Source organism: Cephus cinctus, unplaced genomic scaffold (genome assembly GCF_000341935.2).
Source record: "Cephus cinctus unplaced genomic scaffold, Ccin1 Ccin1_scaffold1004, whole genome shotgun sequence".
NCBI classification, from domain to species: Eukaryota; Metazoa; Arthropoda; class Insecta; order Hymenoptera; family Cephidae; genus Cephus; species Cephus cinctus.
This window is the reverse complement of record NW_014333547.1, coordinates 115,783-131,836: the sequence shown is the minus strand read 5'-3', so window position 1 is coordinate 131,836 and position 16,054 is coordinate 115,783. Positions and strand designations below refer to the sequence as shown.

The window sequence follows — 16,054 nt, the reverse complement described above, 5'->3', positions numbered from 1 at the left end:
TCTATCTCCTTCGAGTCGTCCCTTTAAACCAAGTCGAGAGCGTTCTTTAGCGAATCGGTACGTAATCTGTGGAGATCCTCCACGGCCGCTTCCCCAGGGCATCGGGTGACAGCTGGGCGCCAGAGTCGTCCCTTTAAACCAAGTCGAGAGCGTTCTTTAGCGAATCGGTACGTAATCTGTGGAGATCCTCCACGGCCGCTTCCCCAGGGCATCGGGCGACAGCTGGGCCCTACATCCTTAACTCGGGCAGGAGGTTCCTCCCCTGCCCTTAACCATATCGCAACTTCCTCCGCCCGCTCTACAGCCCTTTGCCCATCTCCAGCGGGGCGCCGGTATCTCACCCGGGCTTCTGCCGGTCCGTGGAGACGTCTCCGTCGGGTACTCTCCTCTGCCGGGCAACTCGGTACGTCGAGAGCATCTCCCCACGGCAGATTCGAGCACCTCGACCTCAACTAAACAATGACGAAATCTTACGAGAGCTTTGACATAACTATACGAATCAACCCGAGAGCCTAGCTTCTGAGCAGGGTGGCGACCCGCAGGGAACCAGAAATCGAGAACGTTATCTGTATCGGTAACCGGAGCCGCCTTGGGACCGTGATTCGAAAAATCACGTCACAATTTATATGTGTGAAAGTTTTTAATTGTTGCTTACACAAATGTCGTAAAGGAGGTCTCGCCACTTCCTCTTGAATTCTGGCTGAAAATTCTGTCGATTGTATCTTGTGATGCCTTGGACTAGGTGGAACTGTTTGTGTTGGCGAGTCCGGTAATTCACTTGGTGATACTACACCACTGGTTCTACGACTAAAAAAACCATAAAAGTTAGCGTGGTAGATAATGCTTTAAATAAGTTGGAAATTTTACCTAAAATCACTGATAATAGAACTGCGATCATCATGAATAGAATGTTGTTCAAAGCCACTGAGTGAACCAAGAGAACTACACCGAGAAAACATTAATGGGGTCTGTTCAGCATAGTAATCTTCTCCACCAAACGTTACCATTTTTCCTGAAATGATCACCACGTTAGTTAAAATGCATGACATAACTATGTTAGTATATATATTTTATGATTAATCTAATATTTGAAACAAACCTTCCTTATCAATAGCACGTGTATCGCTCTTCGTCTCTGGGGAACCATCAGTTTCTGTGGTTGCGGAAGGCACTCTGTTTTCTAATGTCCTTGCACTGCTGGTATCACTACGTGATATTGATATTACTTCGTCTTTAATTGGTGATTCTTCTAAAATTATTTTGCTAGCAACATTACTCTGTGAGACTAATGCACTGCCTAGAGAGCTAAGAGAACTAACTCTTGAAAAACAGCCAGGAGTTCCCTCTTCACAATAGTTTATGGGCTTTTCTGGTGACATAAGTCCAGAACTGAGTTCCGATATGTTCTTTTGAATTTTCAATTCTCTGCTAGCTACGGTTGGAGGTCCTTGACAGCGTTGCTCAACAGGCTTAAAAGGCACGTCCACTTTATCTTTTACTTCTGATATCTTCTTTGGAACCTTTTTCGATAAATCACTATCTTTGGAGTCCTCTTGACACAAGTCTGACATGGATGTTGCTGTTGAAAAATTGAATGGAGTTTCATAAGGTGTTCCTTCGGTGCAATACGTTTTAACAGTATCCTCCTGTTCACTCCCAGGAAAGTAACCAGAATTCTGTTTCTCATCCTCATCTGTATCATCCTCTGCATACCGCAGACTATAATCTGTAGGTTGATCCAAATCCGTTTCTGCGTAATCCCCAAATAAATCAACTTTATCTTTATCGGAAAACTCCTTTTTGGAAGACTGATTTACTTCAGCTTCCTGGAAAACATTATTTTGTCTCAATGAATTGCGCTCGACGTATTTTTTACTATAGTCCACTGGGTGATCACCTACATCTTCATCATAAGAAACGTTTGTTTTGTTGCAAGACACAGTAAACATCGAGGGAACAGCAGGAGACCTTCCCACCAAGTTATGAAAGCTACTCTTTCCGAAAGGAGGTGCACTGCTCTCTTTTGGGGTGCAACTGGATGTATTTCCTTCTTCAACCTCACTTACGGACAATTCAGAAACCTTTTGTGCAAGCAAACTTTCATTTATCAAAGAAGACAATGAGTTTTGTGTACAGATTGGAACCGATCCTGAAGTTGAGCTCCAAGACGAACAGGTGGATGTAACCATCACTCTAGATTCAGACTGTTCCTGTGATTGATCTTCAAGTTGAATTTCATTATTCATTATCAACGGATTAGAGTCCACACGTGACTCTCTCAGAATGTCCTCACCAGAAACAGAACTATCAATACTTGAAGGATATATCTTTGACTGTTCCTTCTCCTGCATATTCTCTGGCAAGTCCTTCTGTGTCAGAAAAACATTTCTCTTAGTCCTCAAAGGAGGTTCTGGATGGCAGACAGAGCTTGGTACCGTACGAACGTTCAATGAACGATAAGTTTGAATCGTTAGAGTATCAAAACAAACGAATCGCCGTTCGGATTTAAATAAGGTCTTGTCGTCTCGAGTGTCAGCTGAATGTCCGGCATTCTTTTCGAAATTGTTGCTATACGTCCTAGCCACATCCATGGTACGCTGCTTATGAGATGTAAACAGTGATTCATCGTCTGCAATTCCAGGACTCATAGAAGATTCAAAATTAAGGCTAGTACTGCCGGGTTGTGATCCTGAGAAATTTTTCATTTTCATTATTACGTTTCATTTCGTGCTTTCGGAACATTTTATTGCATACAAAAACACATTACCCTCCTCTTAGCTTCACCGTTGTCAGATAAAACCAAGAATAGTCACCAAATCGTCAAACTCTTGACAAATAATTAAATTCAACAATTTACAATCCTATCACTAACATGCAGTCATGAACGGTATCAACTTCACCATTAGACTAACAAAGGAGCTCGGAATGTAGGCGGTCACAAAGCAATCATTATGTAGCTTACCTTGGTGATGATACAAAATTGTTGGTCCATTGATTCTGGATGTTGACCATGTTGGTAAAGATGAGACGGATCGAAGAACTGAGACACAAACTTATATAAAAGTTTTAACGAAAATACAATTTATTAACATTTTTGAAGTATTTAAGGAAGTTGAAGCAAGTAGTAAAAATGAAATTAAAAAAAAATACCGAAACGATTTAAAATAAAATTCTTTATTTAAAGTACGATTGTTATGCGCAATGTCGTGGTTGACCGCTAATTCTTTTAGATTTACTGAACACCATCACGCTTGTGTTTTAACAAATGTACATTATTCTCTAAATTTAATGCTCGTTCAGCATTATACGCATAAAAGAAGCGTTTTCCATGTTCATATGTCGCAATCATTATTGCACACGCTGGTGCTACCTTAACTATCCGAGGAATTAGTCCTGCGTATAAACCTTTTATACCATTTAGATTATAGATCTTTTCTATTATCGCCAATGTGCCCCTGCTACGTCTAGGTTTATCTGCGGAACATAGTTACAATATTATAGTACAGTATTTTAATAATATTTCCTAATAAAACATGAAACAGCTTGAGCATAATCATTTTTGAATGAGAAAAAATGAAAAAAAAAAATGTGAACCTTATACCACATCATACAATCATGCAAAGACAATATAAAATATATGTCAATCATGCGATTACACTTGCACGCTTGTGGAAAATAATTTTTTTGTTTAATGTCACAGTATATGAAATGAATGACTTTGCGATTCCCGCTTACCAGAATAAATTAGCTTCTCACCCATTTCAATTTGTTTGTGTGTCTTCACGACATCAAATGGAAGGGTCACTAAGGCTGCTATCTGTACATATAAAAATTCAGCTCAGAGAATAAACACACCATAAAACAAACCATGAGTATGAATGTAGAATTACGAGTAAAAAAAAAAAGAAGAAATTTACGGATCTAACCGTAAAAACTTACGGATCCAGCCATAGCACCGGCAACGAAATTAAATGTAAAGGATTTGTGAGAGTCTTGGAATATTCGCTTTATGGTTTCATAATTGAACCAATATATTGCACTAAAGGGTACATCACGAAGAAGTGTTGAACTCAAGCCCATCCACAAGCCTGATACCCCATTATATTTCACAACCGTTTTCAATGCATGGACTAATTCTGTAAATTAAATGTTATAAAATGTATTCTCGAAAATTTCATTGGGGTTCTATTTACTGTAATATTCTCTTTGTACCGTTGTAACTAAGTTTCTGTGATTGCATTTTTGTTCTTATAAGTTCCAACGGGCTTACTAATGTTGCTGCCCAAATACGTGCAATACCACCAGCTAGTACAGGAATCCAGAATGGTTGTTCTCCTTTTGTTATATCTTTATTTATCTTTTTATTATATGTATCCTATATAATAGCATTAAAAATTGAAAAAGTCACTATCATTAGCCAATTAAAACGAATCACTAACAGATGTATCCAGTATACATTACCTTAAAAAATAGTCGCAATTGTTCATAGGAAACAAAATATACTATTGTGGCAGGTACTGCTAGGACAAGAGTTGGACTTAATCCACTCCACAAAGAACGAACACCTTCTGATTTACTTATTTTCACGAAAGCGTCCTAAAAAATATAATGACAGTGTATACCATGTGGAATGAAAACTAGTAAATTTTCTTGCTCATTGTAATTTTTATGCTTACCAAGGTACCATTGAATTTTCTATTTCCTTTACTCCATAACAGGTCTTTACTGTTTGGACAAGGGCACAAATGGTCCATCAAGCCATTACAATAGAGGAAACATTTGTTGGAAAGCATAGCCTTTTGTTGTGATTGTAGTCGAACCTTGACCACATCAAGTGGAGTAACTGAAAACAAATATTTTTTGTATACTGTTACACAATTAAATTAACATATTGTAATGCCATTAATTGAGTAATTTAATAAAGAAGAAAAAGACCACAATGACCATTCAAATATCAAAATTAAGCATATAACCCTTACTTAAATTTTAGTTAATGCCAGTGCAACCAGTCTTAAAAGATTATGATTTACATCACTTGACTACTTATTTTTTACAGGTATAACATCCAATAATATCATTAATAAAACAACAAAACGATTCATCAACTGTCAAATTATTACTTTAGTAAATGATATTATGAATTAAATTTGAATATGTCGATATTTGCAATGTAATTATAAAAGAAAGAGTTATTGAAATTAAGAATGGAACAGAATTTACATCAATAAATATATGTTCTTACCAACGATTGATGTGACAAGTGCTCCAGTGCATGAAGCCAACATCTGTTGGTACGGTGTAATTCGAAATCTCGAATCATCCGGATCAAGATCCTCATAATTCTTATTTCTCATTGTTGTATTATCTAATATGAAGTCACTTATACCCTCTAATTCTAAATGATTATAACCTCAATCAAGTGTCAGATATAATCATACTAAAAGCATAGCCACCAAGCTATATCGTGTATTTTTCTAATAAAACAAAGAATAATATTTGGCAGTAAATTAAGTTCTTGTACATTTAGTTAATAGTATCTAGTTGAAACTCCAAGAATCGGTGGGGAGCATGGAGAGGTGTAATCACGTGTAACACAAACGCGGCTCATATACCTTTACACAGAATGACACAACCACGATTTTGCTTATTACGAACCGTATAATAATTAAATAATAAGGTCCTTTTTATCATCGTTATTCAAGGTTTATATCAGTCGAATCTTATGTTTTAATTCTAACCACATGTAGCACTTGCTTATCTGCCTGTATTACGGCCTGTGTCGTCAGCGGCAGATGCGGTTCATAAACGCATCAAGAACGAGACAACCAGAGATAACAGCATGAATGAACCATGATACAAATAGATGAGGCATAGTAACTAGCGGTTTGGACAGAGACCTCACTGGACCCTCTCTACTCCAATTGACTTACGTCGAAATAAAACTTGGACCATGAAAATCGGCTCATTGGCAATCTCTCTACTCATCTCTGAATGAAACATGCAGAAGTGAAACATTTGAAAATATTAGATTAATAATAACAAACTGCAAATAACGTAAGATAAAAAAACATACAAAGAAAATAGAAGCATTCAGCTACTGTTTTTCATCACGTTTATCATATTCTATAATCAGTTTAAACTGACACGACATTTACTCTAAATGGTTGCTCCTGTGTTGCAACGTCGGTTCTATTTTCAAAGGACTCTTTTCGCATCATAATGCATACTAAACATAAAGAAACTTGCGAAACTGATTTTTACTTTGGAAAGTTTATACTTACTGGTGAAGAGAGCATTTCCATTTCATGGAATACCCCTTTTTTCGCTATCAATAAAAAAAGTGACTTTATACAGTAAGCCGAATGCTTGTACAATGTGTAGATGTCGTTGATGAACAGGACCGTGACAGAGATAGATACAGATATATATTAGAAATGGCGGCGTCAACTTTTGCCATCTGTAAATGATCCATTCTATGACTAATCATAAGATAAGGGCACAGGAGTTTATACGCAACAGGAGTATTTTTTTTATAATAATATTTAACAATTCGATAATACAGTGGTAATTGTCAGTGCGCTTAGTACACAAGGTGTGTGTACTACGAAGTGTGCGCTAAGTTATACTAAACGAAATGATCAACGCTTAACACTGTATACGTTTTATGACAGGCTCCACTTTGCGGGGAAAGTCAAAGAGTATGTCAGGCAAAGGTAAACAGAGTTCCAGAAAGGCTCTTGTAAAGGTCCGAGAAGGAGGAAAGTCTAACCAAGTGCCATCAGTTAACTCTGACACAAGTTCTGAGGGTACCGAAATGGCTGTTACGTTGCCTATCATCAAGACAGTTGACAATGCTAAACATCTTCCACGATACTGTAGCATTTTACAACGTAGTGCAGAAGAAGGAGTTGGCATGGAAGATCTGGACACGTTGCAACTTGAATTGGAAACACTTCTCTCTGCAGTGGTTGTTCGCAGCCGTATGCTTCAAGATGAGATTGCGAATCTGTCCTCAGCAGAGGAACGCAGGGACAAAAGATCTAAGAGTGGCAAAGGGTTGTCACTGTTAGATAGGAAAATCCGTGATGATAAATTAAAACCGAAAGACATTACAACTAAGGCACAGACTCCACTTCCAGCGAAACTGTTTAAACAGAAAAGCATGGGAAGCTCAGGAAATCAAATTGTACCAAATCCCCATGAAATTGTAAGAGTCGAGGGTTCCAAGTCAGATGTTCCAAAATTATTACTGCCCAAAAACGATACACCCAATAAGTTTTGGGCATCAGTAGATCCATATTGTACAGATATTATGCCTGATGATATAAAACTTTTGGAGGAATTGGTTGGTACACACAGTGACATTGGAGAATTCAAAAAGATACCACCACTAGGACGTCATTATAGCTTGTTGTGGGCACATAGCGACCTACTCCAGGAGGAAGATGCTGCTAATCCCAACAAGGAGAAGAAAAAAAACCGTTCGGATGTCTCTCTATTGGTATCAAAAGCTGACAAGAAATCTAATGGTATAGCAGGACCTCTTACACAAAGGCTGGTATCAGCACTTTTAGAAGAAAACGTATTTGTGGCAAATAACAACACAGAGAACAAGCTGTTTAGAGATGGCGATCCTCCTGTTCTCAGAGATTTAACTATTCAGAATTCTATAAATTTGGAACTTAGAATGCACAAGGAACTTGTGGAGCAGGGTATCCTGGAAGCAGATACCCAAAAAAGGAGTCAGGATGATGATGAGATCTTAGCAGAAATTAAGAGATGTCAGCAAGAGCTTTCTGCTTTGTCTAGTCACAATGTAACGCAGTTAAAAAGATTGCTAAGTCTAGCACAAGAGGAGAGTAAAAGGCAGGCACTAAAACGACGAATTAGCACAGCTGACAACGAGGTGGTGGAACACTATAAAAAGCTCATCATCTCAAAACAGCGGAAAGTTAGTTTAACAAAGAAGGAACAAGAAAAGGCATGGGCTTGTCTAAGGGAGCGAGAAAGTCTTTTGGAACAACTCAACATGCTTCCATCAAACAGTATTGGAGAACCAGTCAACATTGCAAGTGGCATGGCGACGTAGTTACAACGGGTCTACGGAGAAGATGTCATCAACAAATTAATATCTTTTCCTAGAATTCGTTCTGTTGCTTCAAATTTACGACTGTATCCCATACAGTGAAATATTAGCATTGTTGGAGCCTATACACGGCTTAGAACAAGCCCACAGGGTAGACCTCATCCTACTTTGACCCGCATATATTCTCCAATACTGCACCACTCCGTACCGTTCTCTTTCTTTAAAATATAAGCTACTTTATAAGGTATGTCAATCACCGCGGATTCAACCAGTTGTACTTACTCAAGTCACTTTGCAAATGCACTTGTGTAAAATGCTATTGTCATATTTTCAAAAACGATTTATCATACATGCAAACTCCTTCGAATGTTGAATTTCAATTTTTTTGTAATTACTATAAATAGTTAAGCAAACAATATATCTGTTACAGAATAAACATTTCCGACATAGAATATTACTTCTGGAAATGATCTACCAGAGATATTCGTTTTAACCGAAAACTCTATGCCTGAGATATTTAATAGAAATAAATGACTATATTTTGCAATGACTGATTATATTCCTCTTTGATCTACCTTTATATTTTAAATAAAATCCATATTATTGATCGAGTACTGCATAGTATTCATTCAAGTTTTACAATACTTTAAAATAGCAACCATTGATGGACGATAAGACGTACATAAAATTCACAAAAGAGATCATGTAGTGTACATCATATATTTTATTTTCGACAAGAGGTGTTCAATGCGTACGTTGAAATACACGGTAACACCATGATATCGACAGCAGCAAAACAATGAAAGGACGACGATGATGACGACCACGGAGATAACTACGACGGCGACAGCAACGACGACGACTGCGATGATATTCCCACGTCAAAGATGTTTTATTGCATATGACTGTACAGCTTTGTTTCTTTTCTCTTGCGAAGAGTTACCTCAATAATATCGTGCTTCTTCAACGACATAGGAAAGATGATTGAGACACGGGTAACAAGACACTCTTGGCGCGGTGAGCGTTACCCCGATTCGTGCCTGCATGTCATATGTATATGGATGTGCATGTGAGGTTTCTTTGTCTTAATAAATTTTCAGTAACGTCCTATTTCGTTCATTACACTGAAATTCATTACTCGATAACAATGTGAGTTACGCTACATGAGACGGTAGGCCATGAAATAATTATGAACGAGTCCCGCAGGCCGTCAGGATCGGACGGTTCGAATGATGTTAGAACGTGTACAACCCCGATTTTACATGCCTATTAATTGCACCGTCGTTTCCCGACGAACCACAGTTACTGATTTCCTTAATAATTTCACAGGCTCCCGCGCACCAGAGGCAGCTGCCGCCTCGCCACGCAGCTAGAAGACGCTGCCTTGGCAGTGACGCTCTAAAACTATTGGTATTTTATTGAGGATTAATGGCTTAGAAGGCGAAGAGAAGCAGGAAAGCCATCATAAGACAGAAGAGACCCATGGCTTCAGACAGGGCAAAACCCAGAATGGCGTACGAGAAGAGCTGCTGTTTCAAGGAAGGGTTCCTGGCATAACCGATGATCAGAGAACCAAACACTGATCCAATTCCAGCACCTGAAACACACAAGAAAATATGGATCAATAAATATCAGTCAAGAGTTTCATTCATTTATTGTTGTTATTCTTAGTATAAGTTAGAGATATGCCAAGGCGCGTACCTTGTATGATTTAATCATGGTTAGTTGTATATACATGCATTTTTTATAATGGGACGATGCCCAATTACATTGATCCTACAGAACAATTGTAGTTGAGGTGTAGGATAAGGCATGGGTTAAAGGGCAAACAACATGAGGAAGGCAATCATTAAGCAGAAAAGACCCATTGCTTCGGACAAAGCAAAGCCAAGGATTGCATAGGCAAATACTTGTTGTTTCAGGGAAGGATTTCGGGCATAACCAATTATCAAAGAACCAAACACCAAACCAACACCAACTCCTGGAAATTAGAATAGATATGGTTGTAAGCAAAGGAATGTGATAATTAAAATTAGGATTAGGAATTGCACAGGTTAGGTTAGGTAAGGGTACATCGGAACAGGGATAGGACAGCAATACCCTGGTTGTAATTTGAAGTAGTTTTTAAGAGCATATTTAAACATTTTGTAATTTATCCAAGCTATAGATTTTTCAGGTATTATTAGCATTATATTATATTCTTATAAAGAACATAACTAGATCCATTGTAAGTTAGAAATAACAATTTATCCATTAAAAGGACTAATTTCATGAAAATGATAAACAAATTGATGTCAAGTATCTGATGGATGTAATATAGCTACAGTTGAAAAAAGTAGTTGCTTTTTACAAATATGATTGATTGACATAAATTTTCAACATAGCAACACAAGTAAATAAAGTAAATCCATTAAACAATGTAGACTTGAATGCACGTGAGTTTCGCGTCTTTAGGTTATGTAACTGTTGCATAATAGAATATGAGAATGGGTATTAACATAGAATATCAATAAGTACATACCGGAACCAGCAACACCAACGGTGGCAGCACCAGCACCAATAAACTTAGCCGCAGAGTCAATGTCACGGCTAATAGCAGATGTCTGGAAGCTACGTACAGCAGGTAACTGAAACATAAATAGGTAAATTTAAAAAAAACTTGATTAAGGTCTAACTCAACAATCCATTCGAAGTATTTTTCTTTGAAGAGTTGGAAAAGAATAAACATTAAACATAATGTCAAATGGCAAAAAGCTTCAAGCTCTCATTTCATTCTCAAATTTCAACTTATGTAACTTTGTCTACCAATAGATTATGCAACGCGAATCTTGAGCTAATACTCACCAAGCTAGAGCTCTGCCTTTGGTTCTGCTGTTGCAGGGACTGGCTTTGACTGAGCACAGCACTGCTCAAAGGTCTGAGGTAGGTCTTGGTTCCAGCAACCAGCTGAAAAGAAGAATGAAAGGGTTGAACACGTTGCGCGTTATATAATGGTGGGGCTTCCTGTGCTATGTGAAGAGTGGTTGGAAATAAAATGGAAGTCAGTGAAAAAAGAAGATGGAGCACCAGATCGAAAACTAAGGAAGAGTAAATGAGGGAGGCCGATATAGATAGAGGGAGAAATAGAAAGAGATACAAGATAGAATCAATGTACTTACGGTGGACCTGGCGACCGGTGCAATGAATCTGGTGCAGGCGTACATGATGACGTTTAGTTGTTGGGTGGTCTGTTTGCACGAAACCTGAAAGGAAAATACGTTGCTCGTGATAATGTACGCGATTTACTCAAGTTCCAGCAAGTTCGTAAATGTTTCACGAATGCCTGGAGGTCACTGACTAGAGATTCGAGCCGAATCGACCCGGTTACGTAACAGCAAAGCGGGAGCTATAAGAAAAGGTCGTACCACGCGAGAGAAACGAAATTTTTTATAGAAAATTTGTGCAAAATGAGATTGGCAGTTAAGACAGGAGAAAAGGGCACCGGCGAACACGCGAATGTTCCAGTGAAGCACACTAGAAAATGGCCGTTTCCTGAGATCTCTTGTTTTCAGACACTAACGATTTCTCCGTATTTACACGTTATTACGACTTGACGAGAACGCGCAATCCTCGTTTATCCACTGAAAGAAGGTGTTTCCCTGATCCTCTATTCAGCAACTTCTTGTACCCGTGAAAATTTTTACTCACTTGCCAGCCAGCAGGCGCTCGGACTTACCAAAGAGCAGTGTCGAAGAGGAGGCGAGGCGACCCGGCCTTTGGAATGTTGAATTGGTGAGTGAACAATGAACGGAGCGGTGGGGAGTCGACCTATCCGACTGCGGGCAGAGAACGGAACGGCGCAGATTCCGTGCAACCGCTCAATCACCGCTTCTCACGACCCGGCTCCCTTTATCGACCAACCGAATTTAGCCGAGGATATTTTTCGTCTGCAATTCCTGATCAAACGAGAAACCGAATCATATCTTGAACATTGTTATTGATAAAATTCAAGATTTTTATTGCCTATTAAAAATCTGTACTTTATTGAATCATCTTTGCTATATAACCTACAGATGCTTTGTTTGTATTAAAACCATCAAATCGAAGTTGAAGATTTGGTCTCTTACGTGACTTCGGTCCCGGTTGCAGTCTCCGTTGATATGGCTGTATTTATGTTGAACGTCTGTAAATTCAACGGTTGCGGCCTTACTTTCAAGAGTTTGGGGGACTTAATTCAACACATCGAGGAAACGCATATCGGTAAAATGTGATTCCTGTCGACGGACAACAATGTCGCGTTTGCATCGCATTCATCCTTCGAGGTTATGTGCCTTTCGAGGTTATCTGGGCTCCGTCCAGCATCAGCTAATATTTCTATACTCGGCATTAGAGACTTAAATGACAGCTCTTCAAGCATTAAAAATATTATTTTTAAGATTCTAATGCTTCTTATGAGATACTCATTATCTCATATGGACGTTTCATTTTATTGAAATGGAAACATTATTAATGATCCCTCTGACAGTAACAGTCATTATCACAGATTCTAATTTCCTTGAAATGTTTTAAGTTCCATAGTCTTATTATTTCATTTCAAGAAATATCTCGGAAAATACAAGTATAAATGCGTATATTATAAGCAATTTTAATCTTGAAAATCTGTAAATGATATCTTCTAAATAAGAGACATTCACTTACATCCTTTGAAAGAAATTGTACAGAACAGTATTAGACAATGAAATATAGTGTGTGGCCCACAGTAAAACAAAGTTTAACTTATATATCACATAACCTAATAATTTGAGAAGGTAAACCTTTTTACATACTTTTATTCTAATTTCATCGTGTCTTACCATGTTGCAAACATTGGAAGTATGGAGAATCATAAAGAACTTCAAACTATTAAATTGAAGATAATTATCTCTTAGATTATGATCCTCGTGTCGTGGAGCAGACAGAACAGCAGCAGCCCACTTGTATACCATTGAGTTACGTTTTGCGGTTTTTGACTGATGCTGCAAGGAAAGAAGGCATCAAGCCCATTCATCAGGCACGTTCCAATCAAACGTGCTTACCCTCATCTTTACGCAACAAGAACAACACTCCCACTGGTAAACTGCTGTTTCCATCCCAGGCTTGTCACTAATTTGTACAAATGTTATCATTGATATTGTTCCTCATGTTGGGAAAGATTGCCCTAACCAACAAAAATGAGGGCATGCAAAGACTCGGCAGGAAAATCAGCATGTGTATGTCTGTGCATTGTCGTGACCTTAGCATGTCCACAGCTCATACATTTAGTTTTCTCTTCGATCATTTATAAGCTTCTTTGTGTTACATTAACGTTACTTTTCAAACAATTTATCCTCGCAATTTCGTTGGATACTAGGAACATTTTACAAATACTAATAAGTTAATCGTCAAAGAAAAACATCCCACATATTGAATTAGCTAACTCCGCAGATCCTGCAATGATCGTCATTTGGACTCGCGATTAATACTCGAGACTAATTCCTGTCGCACGTCAATCCAATGCGGAATGTCTAACGAATACTAATATAAGAGATTAAGTTGTTTTTGATGACCACCGTACCATGTTATCACAAAGTACATGATAATATAGGCAGTGAGGCAGAAGAGGGTGAGGACTTTGTTAGTGAACCTGAAGACAGCAATGACTCTTGGACTACTTCCGAGGAGTTCTCCGCTGACTTCATTCTTCGCTATGGCAGCAGGTACATCTATAATTACTATTTCTCGCTAACGTGAGTTCTGGTGTAATTATTGCTGTGGCTTCTGTCCTATGTCCCTATTGCAAATCGACTATGTCTCTGTTAGACAAATTTATTATGTACATACCATAGGAAGCCTTCAAAATCGTAAACGAAATACAAATATTCGTTTTCCTCTGTGTAAAACCTTTTTCAACACATATGAAGCACCAGCCGCATATTATTCGCCACCAAATTCATACCGACTCACATACTCTCTTAGTTGATAAAAATATATTTAAAAAAAGATTCACCTGTTAAAAACAAATCCTATTGCTATTGCAAACTGGCGCGCACTATACCGCGTCATTCAAAAATTCAAATGTTCACACTGTATCGTCCCTTCTTATTATTTATTTATCAAGTATGCTTAATCGCTTCCCATTTGTATATCGCCGTGCACAGTTATTTCTAAAAAATTTCAGCCGCCGCACTGTAATGTTCTCGTGCGATTTGATTTTCGCTATTCAAGCATGGTATAAATTATATAATATGCAATTTTTCATTTAAGACATACCACGCTGTTTGTAGTAGTCACATGTTATTCAGCATCGATAAAGAAACCTCGAGAGTCATCGGACATGAAAATCCAGCGACGACGGACAGAAGGAAAATGACGCTATTAATAATTACATATCGAACCCAAAGATATAAAAGTGTTGAGTATTCGTGGAAAAACTAAACTCTTGCTTTCAGGGTTGTGAGTCAGAATACAACGAACCAGAATAACAATACAGATAAGCCGTTTGCCTGTCCTGTGCCTGGATGCAAAAAGCGTTACAAAAACGTTAACGGGATAAAGTACCACTCGAAGAATGGTCATAAGAACGATGGCAAGTACGTACTACTATCATGCTCATACGCCCGAGTAAATGCCCAATCTTCTATTTAGAGTCATGGCTAAACTTTACTAATATTAAGTTCAAAGTATATTAACTTGAAAAAGGATGAAATAGCCGCGGTCGGAAGTGCTCTTAGAAGGCTCGTATCTTCATGGCTTCTCCTCGGCGCAGGGTACGAAAGGCTTTTAAATGTCCCTGCGGGAAGAGCTACAAGACGCCCTACGGCCTGAAGAATCACGCGGCCATACAGCACGGCGGTTCCGTGCTGCAAATAAAAGTCTTACAAAACAACAACAAAATGGCTGTAAAGTCGGAGATCGAGCACGAGACTACCGAGAGCAGACAGGTCGGCGACGTCGGCTCGTTTAACGGCGTTCCGATGACGTTTGTCAAAGTGCCGAAGGCGAAGGTGTCGGCGATCGAGGATCACGGCTACATCAAGCAGGAGCGATCGGTCCTCGTCGAGACGGAGATTGAATGCGAGAGTGATCTCGGTATCCTGACGCCTGCGTCCTCCCCACCACTGCCGGTTCAAAATTCAGCTGTCAAGCAGGAGGCTCATCCTCAGCAAGCGCGTTCTTTTCACAAGTATCTTGCCAACGTGACTTCTAGTCAGATGCACCGTCGTAACCTGAAGGGCGACAACTAGCCAGGACATTATTATACACGACTTTGATACGTTTTAGCTGTGTTTCACTCAGTCCGAGTCAATGTTCTTGTCAAGCGAGAACTCGGTAGTCATGTAGATTCGGACACACTGTACATGGATGTAATATACATATAATATTTGGCATAATTGAGATGCACGTCGATCAATTTTTCTTGTCGATCTCCATAATGTAAACGTACTTTGGACAGTACGCAGGGAAACTACTCTTTCCGAATTTATATCGCATCATGTGAAATCAATGAATAGAAAAAGAATCGCTTGATGATTTAGCAATATTATATATACTTGTCGTATGTGACGTTTTTGGTATTAATAGAGCGTATCGATAATTATCTCTTGGTTCTTTCATTTATTTCGCGAATGCGAATAGTAAAATTATTTAAATGCGTTCGGCACGGTGCGATGCGATTGTATTGAAGTGAAACTACAATGAGATTCCGCTGGCACCGGCCACCAACTTTGCTCAAGGGAAGACGAGTCTCCAGCGAGACAGGTTTCCGTTTAGCAAAGCACAGTTGTTGATTTGTTATTACATTCATAATACAATAAACGGTAGAAGATTTATTATCGTAGAAGGACATTTTGTTACGTACGAATAAAAGAGAAATTCGCTATCGACGTTTCACCAGACTTATTCATCACTATCCTCGTTCTCTCCCAACAAAATCCTAACGACAAGGGCAACAAGAAGGTCGCCACATATTTG

The 16,054-nt window shown here is 38.7% G+C and overlaps 4 protein-coding genes and 1 pseudogene across 7 annotated transcripts; 2 read left to right on the top strand and 3 right to left on the bottom strand.

The window, feature by feature from the left end:
• LOC107271619 overlaps positions 1–2,932 on the bottom strand; it is an 8,238-nt pseudogene extending 5,306 nt beyond the window's left edge.
• A 221-nt stretch (positions 2,933–3,153) lies between these two features.
• LOC107271622 (solute carrier family 25 member 40) lies at positions 3,154–5,835 on the bottom strand. 2 transcript variants are annotated; one of them, XM_015747831.2, is made up of 7 exons: positions 5,243–5,835; positions 4,677–4,843; positions 4,462–4,596; positions 4,213–4,375; positions 3,940–4,136; positions 3,736–3,817; positions 3,154–3,474 (listed from the first exon to the last, which is right to left on the bottom strand). In XM_015747831.2, the coding sequence occupies exons 1-7, from the start codon at positions 5,352–5,354 to the stop codon at positions 3,233–3,235; spliced, it is 1,098 nt and encodes a 365-aa protein (XP_015603317.1). In that variant the 5' UTR covers positions 5,355–5,835; the 3' UTR covers positions 3,154–3,232. The 2 variants fall into 2 exon arrangements, with proteins under 2 accessions (XP_015603317.1, XP_015603318.1); XM_015747832.2 differs by having other exon boundaries at positions 3,757–3,817.
• Positions 5,836–5,898: 63 nt separating this feature from the next.
• LOC107271620 (transcriptional adapter 3-B) lies at positions 5,899–8,633 on the top strand. 2 transcript variants are annotated; one of them, XM_025088843.1, is made up of 2 exons: positions 5,899–6,054; positions 6,672–8,633. In XM_025088843.1, the coding sequence occupies exon 2, from the start codon at positions 6,701–6,703 to the stop codon at positions 8,087–8,089; it is 1,389 nt and encodes a 462-aa protein (XP_024944611.1). In that variant the 5' UTR covers positions 5,899–6,054; positions 6,672–6,700; the 3' UTR covers positions 8,090–8,633. The 2 variants fall into 2 exon arrangements, with proteins under 2 accessions (XP_024944611.1, XP_015603314.1); XM_015747828.2 differs by lacking the exon at positions 5,899–6,054 and adding an exon at positions 6,088–6,592.
• A 157-nt stretch (positions 8,634–8,790) lies between these two features.
• LOC107271625 (ATP synthase lipid-binding protein, mitochondrial) lies at positions 8,791–11,931 on the bottom strand. Of its 2 annotated transcripts, none has more exons than XM_015747838.2 (5): positions 11,774–11,845; positions 11,245–11,328; positions 10,931–11,032; positions 10,608–10,713; positions 8,791–9,683 (listed from the first exon to the last, which is right to left on the bottom strand). In XM_015747838.2, exons 2-5 carry the CDS (start codon positions 11,287–11,289, stop codon positions 9,520–9,522), a joined length of 417 nt encoding a protein of 138 aa, XP_015603324.1. In that variant the 5' UTR covers positions 11,290–11,328; positions 11,774–11,845; the 3' UTR covers positions 8,791–9,519. The 2 variants fall into 2 exon arrangements, with proteins under 2 accessions (XP_015603324.1, XP_015603323.1); XM_015747837.2 differs by having other exon boundaries at positions 8,793–9,683; positions 11,802–11,931.
• A 150-nt stretch (positions 11,932–12,081) lies between these two features.
• Positions 12,082–15,680, top strand: LOC107271623 (juxtaposed with another zinc finger protein 1). The gene is made up of 5 exons (XM_015747833.2): positions 12,082–12,325; positions 12,994–13,176; positions 13,689–13,800; positions 14,533–14,673; positions 14,850–15,680. The coding sequence occupies exons 1-5, from the start codon at positions 12,226–12,228 to the stop codon at positions 15,325–15,327; spliced, it is 1,014 nt and encodes a 337-aa protein (XP_015603319.1). The 5' UTR covers positions 12,082–12,225; the 3' UTR covers positions 15,328–15,680.
• Positions 15,681–16,054: the final 374 nt, after the last annotated feature.

Bases quoted from the DNA above. Each gene is read 5' to 3' on its own strand.
- LOC107271622 (XM_015747831.2), bottom strand. From the start codon at position 5,354: ATGAGAAATAAGAATTATGAGGATCTTGATCCGGATGATTCGAGATTT. The intron at 4,376-4,461 runs GTAATGTATACT...GCTATTATATAG, and splicing joins AATTGCGACTATTTTTTAAG to GATACATATAATAAAAAGAT. The intron at 4,137-4,212 runs GTACAAAGAGAA...TTTAATTTACAG, and splicing joins ACAGAAACTTAGTTACAACG to AATTAGTCCATGCATTGAAA.
- LOC107271620 (XM_025088843.1), top strand. From the start codon at position 6,701: ATGTCAGGCAAAGGTAAACAGAGTTCCAGAAAGGCTCTTGTAAAGGTC.
- LOC107271625 (XM_015747837.2), bottom strand. From the start codon at position 11,289: ATGTACGCCTGCACCAGATTCATTGCACCGGTCGCCAGGTCCACC. The intron at 10,714-10,930 runs GTGAGTATTAGC...TTTATGTTTCAG, and splicing joins AAAGGCAGAGCTCTAGCTTG to TTACCTGCTGTACGTAGCTT. The intron at 9,684-10,607 runs GTATGTACTTAT...TGTGTGTTTCAG, and splicing joins CGTTGGTGTTGCTGGTTCCG to GTGCTGGAATTGGATCAGTG.
- LOC107271623 (XM_015747833.2), top strand. From the start codon at position 12,226: ATGGCTGTATTTATGTTGAACGTCTGTAAATTCAACGGTTGCGGCCTT. The intron at 13,177-13,688 runs GTAAACTGCTGT...ATGATAATATAG, and splicing joins CAAGAACAACACTCCCACTG to GCAGTGAGGCAGAAGAGGGT. The intron at 14,674-14,849 runs GTACGTACTACT...TCCTCGGCGCAG, and splicing joins GGTCATAAGAACGATGGCAA to GGTACGAAAGGCTTTTAAAT.